This window comes from Anopheles merus, chromosome 3L (genome assembly GCF_017562075.2).
Source record: "Anopheles merus strain MAF chromosome 3L, AmerM5.1, whole genome shotgun sequence".
Taxonomy (NCBI): domain Eukaryota; kingdom Metazoa; phylum Arthropoda; class Insecta; order Diptera; family Culicidae; genus Anopheles; species Anopheles merus.
This window is the reverse complement of record NC_054085.1, coordinates 23,726,854-23,749,177: the sequence shown is the minus strand read 5'-3', so window position 1 is coordinate 23,749,177 and position 22,324 is coordinate 23,726,854. Positions and strand designations below refer to the sequence as shown.

General features: G+C 45.5%; 2 protein-coding genes across 2 annotated transcripts in view; one reads left to right on the top strand and one right to left on the bottom strand.

Annotated features, from left to right (window-relative positions):
• The window catches only part of LOC121600533 (tyrosine-protein kinase-like otk), a 75,968-nt gene extending 58,004 nt beyond the window's left edge, over positions 1-17,964 (top strand). The window contains exons 4-12 of the mRNA XM_041929203.1: positions 8,669-8,816; positions 11,380-11,576; positions 11,669-12,079; positions 12,423-12,566; positions 12,891-13,472; positions 14,364-15,217; positions 15,286-15,464; positions 15,543-15,879; positions 15,963-17,964. Of these exons, the coding sequence (XP_041785137.1) occupies positions 8,669-8,816; positions 11,380-11,576; positions 11,669-12,079; positions 12,423-12,566; positions 12,891-13,472; positions 14,364-15,217; positions 15,286-15,464; positions 15,543-15,879; positions 15,963-16,070 (2,960 nt within the window). The 3' untranslated portion in view covers positions 16,071-17,964. The remainder of the gene's footprint in view (positions 1-8,668; positions 8,817-11,379; positions 11,577-11,668; positions 12,080-12,422; positions 12,567-12,890; positions 13,473-14,363; positions 15,218-15,285; positions 15,465-15,542; positions 15,880-15,962) is intronic.
• LOC121600534 (conserved oligomeric Golgi complex subunit 8) overlaps positions 1-21,065 on the bottom strand; it is a 97,392-nt gene extending 76,327 nt beyond the window's left edge. The window contains exons 1-3 of the mRNA XM_041929204.1: positions 20,938-21,065; positions 20,356-20,831; positions 18,953-20,279 (exon numbers count right to left, since the gene is read on the bottom strand). Coding sequence (XP_041785138.1) covers positions 19,044-20,279; positions 20,356-20,831; positions 20,938-20,992 — 1,767 coding nt within the window. The 5' untranslated portion in view covers positions 20,993-21,065 and the 3' untranslated portion in view covers positions 18,953-19,043. The remainder of the gene's footprint in view (positions 1-18,952; positions 20,280-20,355; positions 20,832-20,937) is intronic.
• Between the last annotated feature and the right edge of the window lie 1,259 nt (positions 21,066-22,324).

Sequence of the window (22,324 nt, the reverse complement as noted above, 5' to 3'; positions counted from 1 at the left end):
CTACGCTCCCTAGCGGTGTTCTGAAGTGAAATCTTGTTCACACTTATTAAGCACACATCTTTCCTACACGGCCTGCATCATCATGGTTTTTTTTCTAGTACGGAGTCACCACTCCATGCTGCAGGAAGGGAAATGCATCGTAAATATGCCGAAGGAAAGAATAATGCACGCCGTATCGTCCCTTCCCTGGAAGCCAAAGAAGTGCATATTGCTTTTCCGTAGCAAGGACAGGAAAGCAAGCGAGAGTCGGTGATTCGTTCGTTCGATTTGCATATGCAAATTTTATTCTATACCATTTCCATCGCTCGCAATTCCACCGGCGGCGGGACACCAGCAGTACATACGACCCGATCGCTTAGAAATGTGCACTTCCCCGCTCCCTCCGCAATGGTTCGTGTTTTTTTGTTTGTGATTTTGTTGAAAAAAGGAGCATTTTTGCACCTTTCACAGCGGGTGTGTTTTGCAAACGAGCCGTACTGCAAAGAAGAATTAATTGACGTTTCTCGCGAGTGTCTGTACGAGTCTGCTGCAGAACGTTTTCACTTTTTAACACGAAGAAAATGGGGGAAATGAAGCAGAGCTTGGTAAACATAAAACACCGAGTAAATATTGCATATCGTTTTGTACTGCATTAATAAACCGCGTTAGTGTGAGCATGCAAATGCCTCACCGCACATGGTAATAACTTGCAGGAAAAACTGCCGCACTTGCAGCACAAATGTAGGACATCAATGCCACGCTGGGAACAATCATGCACAACAAATCTAGGATGTGAATTTTATTTTAGAGAGCGAATAATGTTTAGTCAATTGAAATAAACAATTCTTATTTAGTTCCTCCAAAAACTGAAATGATTTCTCAAAGCCCAACAGTTTCACATTTTGTTTGATTTTGAACAATGATCTGCTTGAAAATAGATATGCAAATCTTCAAGAGAACCTTCAAAGTATATTTTGCTCGTAACATTATAAAAAGACACACAAACTCTAAATATTTTGTATGTACATTTCAGAAGTTTATCATATAAATTTATAAAAAAGAATTTGAATTACAGGCGTCCCCCGAGTTACAATCCCCTCGAGTTACGACGATTCGCAGATACGACGATTTTGACAGTTTAAAGTTGTAATTGACAAGAAATTGTTGTATTTTTTTGAATTTCTGGGCCGTTATACACACATTCCTAAAGATTGCACAACTATCTGATCTTGAATATCTATTATCGTGTAAACGGATTATGGAGGAAAATTAATACATTATCGTACATTATTTTAAATAAAATAAACGATTACATAATTTCCGACTCTTCAATTTTGGTTATAAACTTTATATTCACAGATATTCGACATACGACTACTTCGACTTACACTTTGCTTTGGGACATTTTTTCGGTCCCAAATACAGTCGTATCTCGGGGGCCATCTGTATCTAAAAAAATTTAAAATTAAAAAAAATATTTTGTAATAGTTTCCTTTTGTTTACTCCACAACTATCCCACTGTGCAGTTGTCACCAAACGTATCACGCCGTCATTCGTTGCCGAAAGGAGGGGGGGGCAACATTTGCATTTTATGCGCTTCGCCAGTAATGGCGAGATTGTACCCTTCCATAGAGTCGGTTTGACTTTTTGTTCCGTACCAACCTTCTCCCTTTTTTCACCGCCTTTTTGATCTTCCCATACATAGAGACACACACACACACACACACACACACACACGAGCGCGGCATTACTTATGTTCAACACCTCATCAAACAAAAGCATCACCAGCAGGGCGACGAGCGCGGTTGCCGCCGTTTCTGCCGTCGATCGTTTTGTGACGCCTTTAACGAATTGATGTCGGTACCAACAATCGTTAGCGGATGCAGGGAAAGCAAGTACCGCTAAAAAACAAGGATCGAGGTGCGGCGGCGGCAGACATGTACATATGTGATTCAGAAGAAAACAGTGAGGATGTGTTTGGAATTGATGGTGCCGTAAATTGGTACCATGTATGGGCGATGGAGACGATGGTCGTTCTGCGCGAACCCCGATGTGGCGATGATGCTAACGATTATTCGCGGAAGAAGCGAGAGCACTAAAAAGGACGCGACATTCTAATGCATATCTATGGTAGAAATAAGTCCTGAGGGCATCGTTAATTTGTCTTTGTGTGCCTAAAGTGGTGGTGGGTTTGAAGAGCAGGATATTTATCACACGTCATGTTGTAGAATCGAATGTTTCTGACATAGGAGATACGATGGATTGGGAAGTATTACAACAAAGTAAGATCAAAATTTTAAGTGTTAATAATTCTAAAACACCGTTACTGATCTCAAATAATGCCTTAAATCTTATTTTTGCAAGCATCGAGAGCTCCATGTTCCGCCACTAACTAATCAACCCACAATCGAAATATGAAAACGGGAATATGAGAAGCGCCTTCGAGTATAAATATTCAGCATCTTCATTTGATGTGTAAATAAACATCACACTAAGTCATCGTTTTGGATGTTTATGCGTTTCATTTAATCGGCTGCAGCATCTGCTGTTTGATCTTGTCGCTTACGTTTCGGAGAATTTTATCCTCCCAGAATTAATGACGGCTTCTTCTGGCTAGCACACAAACATGTTTGTAGCGGTGCGTGTTTCACATTCAGCTATGCCCAAAGCGTCAAATCCTCAAAGTCACAACAAAGCCATCCCAACCGAAAGGCTCTCCTGGAAGAAGCAGGCCCTCCTGGCCGTGTACGGGTGAGGTGTGATGAATTGTGTTGTCATCGCATTATGCATCTGCTTCCGCATTCTTGCGCTCATCATCAGCATCACCGGCCACCAACACTCACTTCTTTTTAAACATCAAAAGCATCTTTTGTAGATTGCGTGTTTGAAAGTGCACTGGTGCGATGCGGTTGGGGCGGTTCAGGCTTTATCTGCCCGGTACACATACACACCAATCACACGCGCACACGAGACGATTACAGAAGTTGCTGCATTGTTTCAAGTGATGTTACGCCGTCGCTTTACGGCTTTATGTCTTTAGGGGCGACTGTTCTCTGTGTGTGTGTGTAATCCTCTGTGTCTCTCGGAAGTCCTTAAACTGGAAGTAATGCCTTTTGGCACACGAGGCTTACACGCTCCGGTGCTACATCCGTCTCATTGTGTTTGGGTGCTAGGTGTGCTTGGATAAGAGAGTACGCTGTTCGCACCTTCGGCAATGGCCCCTATGCCCCGCTCCATTGGCAGGTGTCACAAACGAACAAGCAGTGAACAAGCTAATGCACAACTAAGAGTCCTTCAAGTTGGTGCATTTAATGCGCTGTTTATTGATGCATCGTTGTATGAAAGCTTAATACCAGCAACATAATCCCAAGGGTTTTTTTTCTGTTGGTAACATGGGATATTGTATACTTCCTGCGAAACTCCAAACTACAACCACTATCACCAACTACAAGTTGGTGAAAACATGGACAACGCTACAATCAATCCAATTGAGACATCAGTTTTTCTTTCCTTCTGCTAGCACTTTTGCCCAAACACGGTTGCCTTAACACGGCAGCGGTGGTTGTCACGGTGATACAACCGAATTACCACTTGTCGAAACCATCATCAAGAGCACAAGTAGCAGCAGCAAGAGGCGGCAATGTTGCCACCGATGACAACCAGCAGCCATCGGAAACCTGCCAACTTCACCGAAAAATTCATCATCACTACACAAGCAGCTGCTACCTTTCGCCGGCAAACCAGGCAACCGACAAATGTACCCCGCGCAGGAAGTGTAGATGATTGTCGTTCCGTTGAAAAGTTTTCCTATTCACAGACTAGACTTGGGGAGGGCGTGTGAAGAAAACGTGAGTGGAACTCCACTAGGACACCAGTCTGCAAAGTTTTGCCCATCCGGAGAGCTACCGGAGAGCTGCACTTTTCAGGTCAGATGTCTAGCAAGTTTTGTTTCTCCTTCCTTTTTTTTGTTCGAGAATCGACTATAGTACACATCTTACCCAACGTCCTCCGAGAGCATCTCTAGGCAAGGTGTCGCCGCAAAAGCGAGTGTTGTGAATGCGTCCAACATATTGCCCATGGCAAAACCCAGGGAAGGCAAACTTTTGTGGGCTATAATTAGTCTTGCATTATGTTGGAGAGCGCAAGCGTGTGCAGTAACTCCACTCTATCTCTTAATCAACGAAGCCCAGCTGGGAACACGGCGGCAGTGTAGAATATCTTTGATGCAACATAAGATTATGCGCTGTGTTGAGGTTGCCTGCTTCTTCTGCAGGTTCTGAGGTCTTGCCGTATACCGTTGTGCACACGGCAATGGTCGTGTGGGCTGAAGCTTTAGCACAAATTATGACCCCGAACGGACACGGAGCAACTTTTGTTTCATGTTACAAAGTGCCAGCCCAACCTTCAATGCACAAGCGTATCCTTATTTATGCCCGGTGGCAGAGAAATGGCATATTCACGCTCGTTTTGCATGCTTTTTTACCAATGGTGGGGAGCTGGTGGTGTGAATCACTGCCCCGTGAAGCATAATGGGCAAGTCGGATTTACTTTTGCACTTTTCTCACACCACTGCTCTCTCGAAAGGGGGGACCCGCGACCGTTGGGTCCCGACAGTACCGAATGGACCGTGGAGGGAATCGAACGGCAAGTGAATGCGCCATAGTTACCGAAATGTCATCGGAGCGGGTGAGCCGGTACGCTCCAGTGAGAGGTGGAAGGTGTGGTGTCACGAGATTTATGGGTTCTTTATTGTCTGTGGAGAAAGCAGAATATGCAGAACACCACACACGGAGCCGTTGTACTTGCTCTCTCTGTGTGCGCTCGTTCGATGTCCCATGCACTGAGCAAGCATATCTCGTCGGACAAATCGCGACGACAGTGGCCACTGGAAGATTGATATCGCTGGATTACCTCACCGGAGTTGAATGGACTTTCCCCTCCGTGCTACGGCGTTCTTCCCAGTGCCCGCGAGTTGGAGCATCACATGACGAGGTCGTACATGTGCAGCACAGGAACAGCAGAATGCCGCATAGCAGGTCAGCGCTGCCGGAGACCGGACGGACTTTCGATGGCTTTTGGATAGTAACCCCCCGTGCTTTGATGGCATCTGGACTTTAATTTATGACACACTCGCACAGCACAGAGATTTGCATGCCGCGATCCAGAGATGCGACACACAGGTCACGGCGGCGATGTTTGATTGGCCGCATCAAAGGATAAGAGTACGCGCCCGGATGCATATTAATACGGACAATATGCTCCAATTTCCATGCCAACCAAACCCCTGTCTGTGTCTTGTATGTGATCGATGGCAGACATCTTGGATACGGTGATTTATGGCGGGTAAATAACACACTGCCAAACTCCGCTTTAACCGCAACTCACAGTTGAGTTAGTTCCTAATAGTTCTTACTTATTATTAGACGAGAGCGTAGCGTACTTTTGTACCTTCTTTCCCCCAGAAAAACTGCGCTCTTTTCCGTGAGAACATTCATAAATGCTATTACGATTGTTTGAACCACACAAACACAAACTTCAAACCTCAATCGTTGCAATTAGAAGTTCGGTAAGCACTTTGTTCCGACTCCGTAACATCCATCAAATTCCGGATCTCTTTACCACGGCCACAAACACACCACTAGCATTGGGTACTAAAATTTATCGAATTCTCTACCACCCATACCCCGCCGACGTCAAATTAGTGTTTGTTCCGTCTCATAAAACAATATTGGAGGCGCGTCTTGGAACCAAGCGGGAGAGTCTTCATAGGAGTAAGTCACGTCGCTTTCCCAACCTTTCGCATTTGCGAAAAGGGTAATTAAACGAATTCCCATTCAATCACACAAATCTTTCGTTCGCTTACGATTCACCCGGCTCCGCCACCATATACCTGCGGCCTGGAGGAACTAACTTTATTTATTCAATTAGCTTGCCCATTCTCTTCCCAGCCCCGCCAAATGAATCGTCTTTTTTATGATTATTTGTTCGTGTACTGAGTGCTGGGATTGTGGCAAAAAAGGAAGCAGAGCACGTTGAGCAGTAATGAACCTGAGCTTCGCAATCGAACTGACCTCGATTAAACTTCCGCACACCAGTTGTGGTTGTGGGGCAAACTTTTTCCAAGGCGTGCGCGGTGTGTGGAGTTTGTGGTGCCGTAACCGTGCAACCGCATCGATAGAACCTAATAAAAATCCTGGTGGAATGTATTCTTCAGCCCCGCAAGTGTGGTGATGGTCATCGGTGCAGAAGTTTTGCCTCGAGTAGCGATAGAATTAAATTTCATTTCATGTCATTACAACTTTGTACCATATTTCTTCCGGAGCACAACTTTCACGGCGGCATTTATCGACGGTTATGCGGTGTCTTATCAGTTTGGGGCGTGGGTTTTCGGTAATGTGTTCCACTTGGTGGAGTATTTTCCCGTCATAATCGATTATTCAGCTCATTGGATTTGTGTGAAGAAAATAGACAAGATTTAAAGAGCATTTCTTATAGCATTGTTCGTCCGAAGATTTAAATAATAATAATATGTTATTTCCCAGCTCTTCAGTGTATCAAAGCACACACACACAATCGATAGTTTTGCCCCTCAAGAACTAACTGGTCCTCTTATCGATAACCACAACCACTGAGACGTCGTAAATTGTTCGATTACTCTTCACGACCCAATTGTTTCCAGTCACTTTCCGCGGTCGCGCACTGCAAGATGGCGACAGACACGAATGAAAAACTGTCGAGACGCGGTCGAGATCCTCAAAAATTCGCTCTCTCCTTTCCAAGATGACGCGAAACCCAACCCAAAACGGGGGAGAAGTAGTAAAGGGAAAAAAGTATGCGCTCCGTCCGAATGCACAGAACGAGCGGCGGAAAAGCGAAAACTCGTAACTTTTTATGACCCGCTGGAGGGGAGGAAGGAAACGAAAAGGGGAAGAAAAAAAAAACAAAAAAAAACCTTTTCGCCGAACAACTTTGCCTGCAAGTTGGACATTGGCGTGGCAGACTTTCCCCCAACAACGGCACACACAAAGGATATAAACATCTGCCTCGATTGCGGGTTCCCCGCCATCCGGGCCTTACTCGACATTTCCGCCCCAGCTTTCCTCCGGGGCAGCGAGCCGGATTAGGTCGAAAAGGCATTGAGATATAATCGTACCCTACCCGCTGCTATCCAGGAACTGTGGGGGGATGCCCGTGGCAAAGGGAGTAATGTGGTCCCAGTGTTTAGGTCCATTAAGATTGGTTCCCTGTTCTTTCTGTGACGATTATCGACCTCCACAAGGCCCGGCGGGACGGAGCGGGGCAACTGAAAAGGTTGGAGGTCGTTGGGCGGGTCGCCTGCAAAAAAGATTTGCCGCATTATCGCTTGGGCTGTGGGTTGTCGCCAGCGAAAAGATCATTCCAATTCCGATCACCCCGCAAGCCGTGGGCACGGGCGCAGCTTGAAGTTCAATTATCTGCCAGCTGTTTCGAAAGGAGCAGCGACGAGGGAGGAAGGATTTAGAGCCTTTTTTTATTTATTGATTCGGTTTCCAGTTGATATTCGTTCGATGTCGTCGCTTGAAAAATTCCGTTGCACAGTCCTGGGCTGTTTAGTGTGCGAAAGTGTGTCAGGCACAAGTGTCACCGTTATGTTGTTCGTGTAAAGTATTTGTTTCTGTATAACTTAACTAGATAACCACGTCCGTATAGTTATTAATTGAAAATTTTGTCCAAAAAAAGGTTAAGTTTCTAAATTTGAGTAAGATTGTAGGGATCTTGGAAGCTGAAGATTATAGAAAGAGCATAACTCGTTGGCAACTAAAATCATGAGTGACGAAAATAACTGAACAAAAAGCTTTCCATTCAAGAGTGCCTTGAACAGATGGGAAAGAAGCTTCGTACACAACTTCAAACTGGAACTTTTCAAGTAAAAAACAAAGCATTTACTAGAGTCTTTTTAAGATCTAGACCTTTAAACAGATCTAGAGGCTTTTCAATACCTCAAAGATCTAGGCCTCAGAAACCAAGTAGTAGTGTATCCTTCTAGTTGACCTTTAAGACACCTTTGAAGCATGGATTCTAGTCAAATTGTACTAAATCATGATTCTGCTATTGTGCAGGATATTGTTAAGTATACCGCTACTGTATGTTCAGTATACTTTTATGATGTCTTGACAAAAGCGTACAATAGTATTGCTTCCATTCGAGCATTCAAGATCCTTAGAATTTGAAAATGAAATATCCAGATATCACATATCAAACATCTAATCCCGAAATGGAATTATCACTCAGAAGATCCTACACAACAAGGCTTATGAATGGTATGAATTTGACTCGTTATGTTCTGAGATCTTGAGTTTAGGACACAAAACTATACAGTATGTCAAATTTCACAAAAGCTTTGCCCACAACTGTCCATAGATACACATTGTGACATACAGCAAATGTATGATCGCTGATTACTATTTCTAAAAAGTATATCGAGAGTTTGATGTTCAATTTCTACCCGCATGTCAGGACAAAGAACACGTTGGAAATAATCACGAAGTAAAAAGCCGATCAAAAAATACACTTCCCCGTCCCTATTTTAGTAGTAATTGCGACACACCAACCCATTACAAGCTCTAATTGGTGTCACCATCAGCAAAGATGTTTCTAAATGACTTTTTTTCTCACCACAACATCCCACCCCATTGTCGTATCGTTGCAGGAATTTCCCCGCCAGTCGTGCAGCTGCTCAAGCACGATCCGGACCGCGATAGCATTTCACTCAAATGTCACTCCACGCTCGAACCGGCCACTGACATCATCGGCAACGATGGTAAACCGGCCGAAGAAACTCACGTCGAATGGTACAGGTAAGACGCAAGGGCAATCGAAAAACAACCAAACCAAACAGGAACAAACTGCAGCAAACTGCAGCGATCAAAAGCACGTGAAGCAATGTGTTTGTTGCGTGGAATTTGGTGCATTTCTTTTTATTATTTCCCTGATGCAGCACACGCTCGTTGGACGTGTTGTTGTTTCGATGGTACTTGGATGGTACACTCGAAAGAATTTGCCTCCAAAAGACATTATCGTCATCATTTTCATCAGCTCATATGTGTTTGTGTGTCGTTGTGAGTGGTGTGTATGTGTGTTAAAATTGCGAGCATAAATGCAACCAACAAACAAAAACACCGTCACAGTGCATTTAAACGAACCTCATTTATTTTACCGTTCAATTAAATGGCGAATAAAACAATGTGGCGATGAAAAAATAAGTCTTCTCGGGGAGAGCGGGCCCTCGAATTTGCCCAATACCCGGTGGCGCAGCATCAACTCAACATTGTTGATAATCGCACAACCGAGGCACACTCGTTTGTGTTCTGTCAGCCTGCCTGCCTGCCTGCTCGTTGATTAAATGCGGTGTGGTTGTTTAATCGGAAGGAAAAATAATAATCCCTCACCCTGCTGTCTGAGGCGGACAACGGTGGGGGGAGAGCCTTGGATGTTTTTGAGCTTATTGGTGGGTTTTTTTTATCATGCATTTTCATTCGACCACTATATGCATATGTTTCGGTGGTGATAATTATGCTATAAAACGATGCTTCCGTAATCATGTTCATTGAGCGTGACAATTTTAACGAAATATTGCCATCCGATTCGTGCGACAAGAATCGACATACTTGGGAGGGACGTTAGGCAAAGTTATTTTCTATAATTCGTTTAATTGCATCCAGGTGTTTTTTTTTCAATAACGCTTTCTTTTGGAGCTATCTATCATTTGCAGATTTGTTAAAAATGAAAGCTCAGAAATTTTTTTAAAATATTATTTACGCCATGAAACTCTTTTTTATATAGACTTTGAGCTACTCCTTTGCTATAATTCAGACAAAGTGTAAATACCCCTGATGATTTTTTCATAAATTCAACTGGTTTCATAGTGTTAATGGCCGGGAAACATTGTCCCTACTCGCTAGTGTAATTTCGATTTTCACTAGCGCATCTGGCGGCGAATAGTCGAAGCTTTCTTTTTGGTATTCTTGCGAATGGTCGTGCCGGATCTCAAATTTAAGTAGTATTTTGACCGTATTTTGATGCGAAATTTGCTGAAATACTTGCAGAATATGTGTATCTTCCTTTTACATAGCTTTTCTCGTCCGATTTAAGTAAAAAAAAAACAAAGAAAAATAACATATTGTCTTAAGCGGCTCCAAATTGTTGGGCAAAATGCTTCGGTCAACCGCCGCCTGATGCAAGCTAGAGAAAATCGAAATTACACTATCGAGTATGGACATTTTACTCCGGCCTTTTCATTTTTATATTTTAGTAGTTTGAATAGATAACTAGTGGAAGAAAAACATAATTTTAATGTTGCAAGTATTGATTATTTAAAAAAATATGAACGGTAAATATAAACATATAAATGACATTTACAAAATTTTAAAAACTATGAAACTATTAATAGATTAAATATTTCAAAAATACAATACTAGTAGTTGTTCAAATCTTCACAAAATGTGTAATAATATGCAACGATTTTCCATCGCAAATGTAAAATGATTTGAATATTCTTTAAATTTTAATTCAAAGAAACGTCATTTAGATTTCAAAATTTTAACATTTTTTTTGGAAAGTGATCAATGGATTAAAGGTTACATTTTTAAAAACAATGTTAAGTCACAAAGGACATGTGTTAGCAGACTTTCAACTCGGCGGAAATCGCGTGTAACAGCTTCTATCTGCACTCATAATTCAGTATGGTAAGAATGGCAATTTCAAGCTGTTACCTCATACTATAATCACACAAGAAAAACCCATTTTTTCACCTTAAAAAAACGGCAATTTTTATAACGTTTTTACATCCCTGTACATCCCTGCCATATGCTTGCTGAATAGACAAAAGAAAAGCGCCCTCGACTCGCATCACAATCTCAGACGCGCGCTCCCTTTCTTTGTCTCGGTGCAATACGACTGCCGCAGCACAAACAGCAAGCACGCTCCTTGAAACGTGGAACCATTGAAGTGTGGTTTTGCCCACGCCATTCCCCACTATTTCCCATCCCCGTATGTAAAAATGGAAAGCGTGCAGAAGGAAAGTTGCAACGTGCAACAAAACGTACACCCCATCATGCACCCCTAACCGTACCCGTGTGTTCCGGGGTGGGACCGCCGGGCACACATCACGGTACGTCGTTTCGCGGCAAAATAAAACTATCCACGCAGACAGAATTTCGAATTCCGTGCAAGGAGTGGCCGCGAGTAGTTGCAGGCGAGGGTGACATGGATGGAAAAGAAAACATGAAAACTGCATCGCTTCACACAGCGTTTCGGGAACGGACCCGGGGGTTTTCCCGGCGTGTGCACCTTTTTCTTCACCCATTTTCTTATCCTCCCCATCGGGGCTTGTTTCCATCCTTTTCTTTTCCTCTTCCACAGGAACGAGGTGAAGCTTACGAAATCACCGCACATCGATCTGCAACGCCGGAAGCTGCACATAAAAAATGCCTCGGCGAAGGATAATGGCGTCTACAGCTGCCTGCTGGTGGTCGTATCCCGCACGGACGGTAGCCGCCGGATCGCGCTACGTAGTTCGAAAAACTATCGGCTCAAGCTGAAACCGGGAACCAATTACGGTACGCTGGTCAAGCGAGCGAGCGAGCTCGTTCAGGGTTAGATAAAGCAGCGTGGTAAACCTTCGTTTTTTTGCTCTTTCTCTCTGCAACAGGCCAAAGCAAAATCGATTGCACCAAAAACCACAATTTGCTGCTGTGCCGGGGCAAGCGAGGCGACCGGCAGCTGGGTGTGGCGGGCGACCGGCTAACCACCGAGCGTCCACCGATGAGCGATGAGGCACCGGCCCAGCTGCAGCTCGCCGGCGAAGGACAGTTCAGCGGCCCGGCCCCGGTCCGTATCGTGGTGCATCCGGTGACGACGGTGGTTAACGAGAGCCAGCCGGTCGTTTTCAACTGCGGCTTCCGGGTGACGGCGGCCAACGAGAGCGGCGGGTTTGTGCTGCGCTGGCGCAAGGACGGCAAGGTGATACGCCGGTGGGACAATCTGGCGGAAGCGACCACGGTGCCGACGGACGATGCGATGGTCGGTGCGACGGAGAGCAGCTCGATGTTCCGGGACGATGGTAAGCATGGGGCTTAATGACTCCGTCCACTCTATAAATGCAAAGTTTTGCGATTAGGCACAGATTGTAAAACATTGGGAAAACCCGTTGAATTTAAACAAAGAAACGTAATTAAAGCCACAAACTTTTCAATGATGAATTTAATAATCATTCAGATATTTGAAAAATAATATCCCTTTTTGTCTCAACGACCATGACAGACAACGATCTCTGAACGAACTTCAAAGAAATGCTCGCGAAAATAAAAACAAAAAAGGCCACCCTTTAACCTCTTGCCATTAAGAAGTCGTTTTTGCTTACTAATTTCCTCGGATTTTATTTTCCACTCCATACAAAAACACAGCTCGCATTCACGTGGACCGCACGAACGGATCGCTTGTGTTCGGTTCGGTGGTGGCCAGCGACGAAGGAACGTACGACTGTCAGATAACGAACAATGCCAGCGACTTTCTGGTCAGCTCGACGGCGGCGGAATTGCAAATCATTTGTAAGTATCTTTTTGGGGTTGACAGAAACACTGGCAGGGATGAGAGAGGCCAGCGATAAGCCAGCTTTCCAGGCCACATCAAAGCACTACGACCGTCCCGGACTGACGATCGTAGACTGTGACGATGGTTCTGCTTCTGGAGAAAGGGGCCCACCAGATGGGCAACAAGATAAAAGCATTGTTCCATTAAAGGGGGCGCATTGGTTTATCACCCGAAACCCTCTCATTTCCCTGCGGGAGTAACTCTTCTCAGTCGGCCTTCTTAGCAAAACACAAACCGTACTTTAACTGACCCGTGTGGTACCACACTCGCGCCATTTTCAGCCAACCTTCGCTTCACACCGAAACCACCGACGAGCAAAAACCTGGAGTTGGGATCAATCGCCAAAATACACTGCAAAGCGCAGGGCACACCGGCCCCGACCGTCCACTGGACGACGGTGGATGGCGATGGTGGGCCAGCGCCGGCCCTGCCCGACTCGATCGAGGACGTCAACGGTACGCTGGTGTTCCGCAACGTGTCGGCCGACCATCGGGGCCAGTACGCGTGTGTCGCCGCGAACAGTCAGGGCGAAATTCGGGCAAGCGTTGCGGTGAACGTGGTCATTGCGCCGAAGTTTGAGATCGCACCGGAGGGTGCGGTACAGGTGGCGGAGCTCGGTACGGTACAGTTTCACTGCGTGGCGACCGGCGACCCGAAGCCGACCATCCAGTGGGACAAAGATCTGCAGTATCTGCATGCAAAGGCCGGTGGCGCTAATGGCAGCGAGGAGGAGCGCTATCGAATTCTGGAGAATGGGACGCTGGTCCTTACCGAGGTCCATCTGGAGGACGATGGACGGTACGGGTGCACGATTGGCAACAGTGCCGGACTGAAGCGGGAGGAGGTACATCTAATCGTCAAACGTAAGTAACTGCAACTGCATTAGCGTAGAAGTTTGGAGCGGTGCTGCAAAATGTCATGAGCGTCACGAGATATTCACCAACGAAAACAATGAACATATTCGTGGTAGCTTGATGCTCATTGCTGATACTCAATGAAAGTGCGTCATGACATGCCGAACATGCAAGGGTCAGAGTGTTTGAGTTAACAGCGATACTCTGACTCACAAGCTAAGCTTAATGCCGTCCCAAGCAATCTTTTTCTGGCTCAAATCAGCGTCACGTACACAACTGAGATGATCAGAGGTAAGACTCAAACAGTTAGTGGTCCAATCACATGATGACATTTTGTTTAGCACCCAACTCTTGATCACTCACTTGGTCACGACATTTTCTGTCGGTGATAATCACGACATTCTTGGAATATATGTGGGGTGTGGTCTCATGCAACTAAATGAGCATTCTTTCTCGCTCTGTCTGCTTTGATCGTCCGCATATCTCCCATGACTATCGGGATGATCACCGAGTGAATAAGTCGCGACCAAGTGACTGACCGTGATGATCGTACCAACTATTTGAGTCTCACCTCTGATCATCACAGTAGAGCTCGTAATGCTGACATGATTATGTTTCAGTCGGAATTTGCCATGACTATGTCAGTGGCACTTGATCACAGTAAAAAAAAGTCATGACATAGTGACTGACGAAGCGTTGGTCGCAAAAATGTCACGAAGCATGTATTGGTCCCCCAAATCGTTATGAGTATCACCTCTGGTCATCACAATTGAGTACGTGACGCTGTCATGGATTCTGTTTCAGTCAGATTTTTTTGTATGACATTGACAGTGACATTTTGCAGCACTGGTTTGGGGCAATTTTTAACTCCATTTCACTCTATTCCATCTGTGTGCACAGCGTCCGACGGTATGGTGATGCCGGAAGAGTCGGCAGAGGATGGCTTCCTGATAACGCGTGCCGTGCTCATCACCATGTCGGTCGCCTTTGCGTACATCATACTGGTCGTCGGGCTGATGATATGGTGCCGGCATCGGCGGGCAGCACGCAAAGCCCGGCTCAATCTGGGCTCCTCCAAGGAGAATGGTGGCGATGTCGATCTGAAGAACTGCGAAATTGAACCCTGCCTGCCGGACAAAACGTCCGCAGCGGAGAATGGTGGCGTAGGGGTAAGTTCCGGCCGTTCCAAAAGCAAGCAGAAGAATGGATCGGCAGGAGGCAAAGACACGGTAGCAAATGGCGTCGACAATGGGCAGGACAAGAGCGATGATACGGTGAACTCGAGCAAATCGAAGAAGTCGTCCGGTTCGGGATCGCTGCTCGAGCAGCTCACGGTGCCACGGTCGGCCGTCGTCGAGATGCTGCAGATTGGCAAGTGTGACTTTGGCGATGTGTACATCGGTAAGATACGGGAGAATGACTGCCGATTGCCACCGCCGAAGGAAAGTGTGACGCAGGAACCGATCGCCGGTGATGAGGTAGGTCCCAGCACCGAGCTGACGACGGAGAACGAGCGCAAGAGTCCCGTCAAGAAGGGCCCTTCCAATGAGGAGCTGAATGCGATCCGACCCGAGAACGACTACAAGCCGGTGATGGTGAAGGCACTGACGAAGGTAAAGGACGAACACTGCTGTGGCGAGTTCCGGCGTCAGCTGGAGCTGTTCCGCACCGTTTCCCATCGCAACGTGGTACAGCTGTTCGGGTTGTGCCGGGATAAGGATCCACACTATCTGCTGCTAGAGTACACCGATTGGGTGAGTTGTTTACAATGGTGTGTAAGATCATTCAAAGTTACTTATTCAATGACTATGGATTTTTATAGGGAGATCTGAAGCAATTCCTGCTAGCTACATCTCCGATCACACCGCCCAATGGAACGGTCGACAGCAAGAAGGATGCCACCACGAAACCACCGCCACTCAACGTGCCACAAATTCTTGCCCTAGCGCACCAGATCGGACGCGGCATGGACGCTATCTACAAGGCTCGCATTATTCACAAGTAAGTCCGCCTTACGCCTAGAAGACTTTGAAGTCCCTCTTGGAACTCACACAACCCTCACCTATTATCTCCACCCAGGGACCTGGCAACCAGAAACTGTATCATCAGCAGCGACTTTTCGGCCAAAATCTCCATGCCAGCACTGGGGCGCGACAAGTACAGCAAGGAGTACTGCAAGCACCGCAACCAGCTGATGCCGATCCGCTGGATGGCACCGGAATGCTTCCAGGAGGACGATTACTCCATCAAGAGCGACATCTACTCGTTTGCCGTGCTCGTGTGGGAGCTGTTCACGAACGCGACCGAGCTGCCGTTCAAGGAGCAGACGGACGAGGAGATCATTACCGCTGCCCAGACGGGCAAGCTCGAGTGGAAGGTCGCAGAGAAGACGCCCGAAGCATTGCACAAGATACTGGTAAGTGTTTGGGAGGGAGCGTGTAATATCTTTCGGCGTGGAAAGACACCGATTTGAGCTGATCGTGCTGGATCGTTTTACAGACTTCCTGCTGGTCGACCAGCCCGAAAGAGCGGCCATCGTTCAGCCAGCTCGTCGTGGCCATCGGTAACTGTCTGCAGAGTGAATATCCCAAGGAACCGACGGAATAAGCAGACTGGAAGTAACAAACGGACCAGCGATTGCTCTCTGTCTATCTATCGAATCATCATCCATATACAACGAGGTATTATTCAAATGCATCTCTTTTTTGTATTATATTACACATACATGAATACCGTACACACACATACACATATTAATAAAATCATTAAGAATTGTGTAATGCAAATGAAAGCAAATGATAATGAAGTCTACCAGTGTGGTTAGGTGTTTGGAGGAGCGTTTTTGGTGGATTTACACCAAGCGTACCCAATGTTGAAGGCAGTTTCATTAGGAAAGGATAAAAACAAACATGACTACATCTCCATGAGTAGTGAAAGCCAAGATTAAAAGAAAAAAAAGATATTCGTCCGAGGAATTCTTCCAATGAATTTTGATACAAAAAATACACACACACACGTGCGTGTTTCAATGTGACCACCCGGGATAGGTATGGTCAAATGTGTCCGGAAGGATACGGAAGGGTAGGTAGGCGTTAGGGTAGTATTAGGTCGAAATATTTATACACATACAGTTTTTGCTCCCTCAACAGTAGTAGTCTGAAGAAGGATACGTGACCACTTTGCGGAACAGTTTCAAAAAGAACGGATGGATTCTACGAATCGAGATAGTATAGGGGAAAGTGAAGTGAGTCGTAGCAGAGTGATCATTTAAACAAAAAGCGCATCTCTACACATACTTCCAGTTCTAACACTGCCCAGAATGATAATTACTACAAACAACACATGGCGAAGGTCTGAATATTCCATAGTAGCTTCAACTTACTAAACTAAAACTCATTACCCAGTGTCCCCACACACACTGGGATACTAGTGTTGGGTAAACCTGATTCCGATTCATCAATCTGAATCTCGGTTATAAAGATTAACGAATCTTCAAAGATTCATGAACATCGAAAGACTCATGTACCTCGAAAGAGTCGTGAATCTCGAAAGATTCATTATTTTCAAAAGATTCGTATACTTCAAAAGATTTACGATTCTCTAGGGATTCATGAGTGCCAAGTACTTCACACATCTCCTAAGATTCAAAGAGCGTGGGCTTCTCATTATTGTTGTTCTTGGCGTAATAATGGCACTTTACACAGGCTTTCGAGGAAAATACCTTCTTGGAAAGTACTACGCAGTGGGAGAGTTTGTTATGCTACGAGGAGACGGCCCATACGAGGTTTGAACCCACGGCGGGAACTCATGACTTATTTTTCATGAACCATTGGAGATTCATAAAACCTTGGAGATTCATGAATCTTTGAAGAGTCGATTCGAGATTCAAATCACGCATCACGGAAGATTCATATGGATGAATCTCAACGAAAGGTTCATGAAACCCAACACTAAATCGTACTGACACTATTACAACACACGTTTATCACACAAAAATCGTACGTATCCTTATATCGATAGGCATTATTGTTCGCTTTTTGAACGTGGTACTTACAGCAACATACATATATATATACATAGTCCTTTCACCATGATCGCTTAGCAAACCAGGCAGCAAAAAGCCACAGTGGTGTGGTGGAGATGATGAAAAAGTAAATCACACAGCAGCTAATAGTTTATACTCCAAATACTTACACCACTGTCAACACAAGTCTCTAAACGATCCCCCCCAACGGGGACGGCAAGCTTTTATCGTCTGCTTTAGTCTGTGCAGCGTTTCATACACCCAATTAATCACTGTCGGAAAGGCTTCGATCCGTGTACTGTTAAAACGGTGGCTTAAGTACGGCCGATACAAAACACGCCAGCATTGCATTTATTACAACACGTAACGCAGCGTAACGCCTTCGTAACAAGGGCAGCAATTTAATCATTCTCATTTGTACATACACAATTATACGCAAGCCTCGTGGGCGTAGAAATAATCTTTTCAACGTTGCTGGAAAAAAAACTTTGCAATTAAGTTAGTGAGGGGTTTTTTGATTTCTAAAACGAAACCGAATTATTCCTCCATTTAGTTTGTAGCCTGTTTTCGTGCGTACACGCTTTACTACCATATTACACTGTGCTTGTGTGAAAAATACAACTAAACGCCACCACGCTACTCGCGTTTAGATGAAACACCGACCGGCAAAGTTTGGAAATTAAAACAAAAGAAACTGTCCAAAATCTAGTCATTTTTGCATAGGGGAGGGAAGGGGCGGTTGATTTATCTCCATTCCCTTCCCCATCACTTCTTTGCTATGCAGCACGGATTCGTACACAATTGCCATATATGAACTAAATTCGGTTTCAGTAGCTGCGGTATTTAAAACCTGTAAAATGCAACTTCTGCCGATATATTCAAGTATTGAAAACAAACAACAAAAAAACACTGCAAGAAGCGTGTAACAGTTTCGTTAGGGTTAAGTTTGATGCGCATTTAATCTGCGCCGGCATTCTCAGTTAGAGGCGGGAAGCAGCATTTAAGTAGCGTTTAAGCAAGATATCGTATGCTAATTCATTACTGATAGGGAGGGACCGTACTCAGCATATAGGCTAGTTAGCAGGGGGGGGTGGAAGTTAGAAAGTGATTGGTGCGCTGTACTTCTATGAATTAATTGCATTAACACACATCGCAAACCATCGTAACATTGAACACTTCCGCTAAGGGAGCTCGGAAAGGTCGGTTGGAAAGTTGGAAAATGGCATAGTTTTTCATTCCCATTTCTCCCCCTTTTTGTGAGGAAAAAACGCTATAAGCATTGACAAAAGAAAAACAAGAACCGCAAATCGTGATGTGAAAAAACAAACAACCAGAAATCAATAAAATTAAATATTATCTAAAACATTAAATATGGGAATGGTTGGTTATTTAATAAAGCATTAGTTATAACAAGTATAAAAAGAAAGAAACAATGTAAATTTGAGAAATATGTTTGTTTACTTACCAAACATCTGGAAGTAATATTAAATTGTGATTTTTCACTTGGATTTCACCTTCTCTCGGCAAAATGTTTTAATTTTTCACCTTTTATATATTTATTTTTCTTCCGGAACATTAACTGCATCACCACTGGGCTCCTTTTCCTTCTCCTCCGCCTCCTCCGACACTTCTTTTCCGGTAACACTCAGCTCAGCCACCTGCTTGACCACCGTTTCGATCCGGTCCGGCAGCAGGTAAGCGATCGGTTCCAGTATCTTCCTCTGCCGGAGGTACGTTACGCCGTGCTTCTGCAGCGTCAGCACATTGATGCCCAGCTGGCTCGCCAGCGTGGACGGGGGAAACAGCACATGCACGCAGCGCTGCAGGTACGGAAGCAGATCGTACGCAAAGCAGGAACAGAGCCGAATGAAGCATTCCCGCTCGGTCGGTGCAAAGGCCTGCTGCTCCTGCCGGTAAAATCCCAGTATTCCGCGACACACCTGCTCGAGCGAGCCTTCCAGCTGCTCCGTCACCATGGTAGCGAGGGCAACCGGTGCACACAGCCGCAAATCGTTGAACATGGTCAGCAGTGCATTGCAGTACAGCGCTAGCGGCTCAAAGTCGAGCAGCGTCTCCGGCGGTTGCACCGAGCCCGCGTCGTCCACCGGATTCGTACGATCTTCCTGCCGGTTGCGCCGTATCATGCTCGGCACCTTGTTGATCAGCGTGTACCGCTCAATGTCCCGCTCGAACTGGGCGGTCGCACGAGCCATCGTGGCACGGAATCGATTACCAATCACGCGCACAAACACCGGCGCCACGAGCGCACGGAAATCGATCCCAACGCGGCTAAACGATAGCCCGAAGTACATGCACTGTCCGAGGATGGTGTCGTACGAGACGAGATCGTTGGAGGCGAGATCTCGCTCGAGCGTACGCACAAAGTCCATGATCTGGTCGTGCAGCCAGCTGTGGAAAATCTTACCCTCGTCACCCGCCGCCATTCGCTCGTTGCCCATGGTTGCGCCGGCCGGGCTGAACGTGTCCTCGTCGTCCGGGAACAGGGCACGGTACTGGGTGATGATGTTGAACAGATGCACCCGCGTCGCTTCGATCGTTTTCGTCAGATGGAGCTGCGCATCGTCCGACGGGATGGTGGCAAGCACATCCTTCAGCCAGCTGGTGCGAGTTTGCAGAAACTTTAACTTCAGCTCGCTGCCGGTAAATGCTTGCATTCGGCGCAGATAGCCCACGACCTGGAGGCACTTGGGGAGTTGCAGATCGGTGCGCAACTGGGTCAGCAGCTGCATCAGCATGGTGTGCCAGGCCGCTTCCACCGCTTCGTTAATACTCTGCAAGGGCAAAGTGCAAGTTTTCGATCATTACACAGCGTTCCTTTAAAGTTTTCTGCATCAAATCCACACTTACCGCTATTACCGGAATGTTGCCATGCTTCGTCATCAACCGCTGCACGTACGACGACAGCTCCAGCGCCTCCTCGTACTTACCCTCCCGTATGCAGCTGTCCATTAGCTGTGGTATTTCGAGCACCTCCAGCAGTTCCGCATTGCGCAGCAGCGTGAGCGAATTCAGCCGGCGGGCTGCATTGATGTCCGCCGAGCCCTGCTGGAACGTTTGACACGCGGCAATAAACTTGGGCCACTTGTCGCTCAAACAATCGAGCTTCCTTTCCGTCGCGACAAACTCGCGATAGATTTCGCGCGAGCTTTCCGCCGTCCGGATGAACGTGGGATAGTGCGAGATGGCCAGATCCTGCGTTTGCTCCACATTCTGCCGATGTTCGTCCTGCAGGCGTACCTTTTCCTTTTTCAAGTCTTCCGCCTTGTAGGTGCCGAGCTTGAGCAAATAATCGACCACGTCGGTCGTGTCTTGGGCGGACAGTTCTGCGAACGAGACGGGGGACAATGGTTACTACGATTGTCCGTCAAACGAACACACTTTTTTGGAGGGCAGTGAGTTGATGGAAAGCTGCGTAAAACGTTCTTATACCTTCGTAATCATCGGGAAAGATAAATTTTATCACTTTTTCGTTCTCGTAGTCCATTTTCCAGAGTGTGTGTTGATGAACGGGGTCCGGTTTGTTGACGATTCGTAAATTTCGATGACGTTTCTCGTCGCATTGCTTCAGCTGTCAAGCTAGCGCAGCACAGGGTGATTCAGTGGAGCGGTAAAACAAATAGAAAAGAATCTTCCGAGCACGTGATTTGTTGTCGTTATTTTGAAAATGTTTAAGATTTCTATTATAAAATTCTAGTAGTTTTTAGTTTTTTTAAAAAGATTTTTACAATTATCGGCCAAATTGATAGCCGAAATATAACCAAAGAATGTCATCTACGACGTATGTGGAATGTTATGAGGAAGAAAAAGTGATCAAAGGAACTGACCAGGAATCCTCAAACTGAAGGAAGCCAGAATATAGGTATCCTACTTCTGGTGACTGCCACTGTAGGTCCGGATGTATGGAAATGTTGCAACAACATTAATACAAACAAGTTACTGCGACCAATAACCTATATTTGGTTCCGAATTATTAAGCAGTATCAGGGACTGGATATCAGTTCCAGTGCCGGTAGGTGCATGTTGCAAACATCTGTATGGGGTCAGAATCAGTTGCAGGATCGGTCTGGGTTCAATGTAAGTTGGTGTGGGTTTTGGATCAATTCAGGACCGGAAGGGCTTTAAGAGCAGTTTCAGGACCGGTATAGAGTCAAAATCAATTCCAGGACCGGTTGATATAAGGATCAGTTAAAGGACCGGTAAGGGATTAGGATCAGATCTAGGGCCATTGTAGGTTTATGACGAATTCTAACATCTGTAAAGGATTGGAGCCAGTTCCAGTATCAGTATGAGATCTGTAAAATTCCAGAATGGACATGCGTTCGGGATCAGTCCCTCAATTCCAGAAATCAGCTTCTCTTAATGTGTCCCTTAAAAGTCAGCAGGAATTGTCGTTGTCTTTTGAAAAATCCTTTGAACGTATCCTACAGTTTCTTCAGCTGTCATTATTTGTGATAGCTGAACTGTTAAAAAACTACGCGCGATTGTTGAATAATGCCGTTCACATTAGAAACTGTGTATCTTGCATAACTCTCGTAACTGAGATAAATTTAAAAGTAATATTAATAAAATTGGAGTAAAATTTCATCAGTTTAATGCAATTATCCTCAGGTATATCAAATATATACCTCGAAATAGTGATATTTCGAAAGGATTAGTGAAATCCACAACACTTCTAAATCGTCATGATTTCCAAAAAGTCATCCGTAATGCATGATAACGACACAGTAATAAAATCCATACTTCTACCCTTTTTTTTTGAATTTGTTGCTCGTTTTATTTCACCTAAATTACCACACTAATACTCTGTGGTATTTTT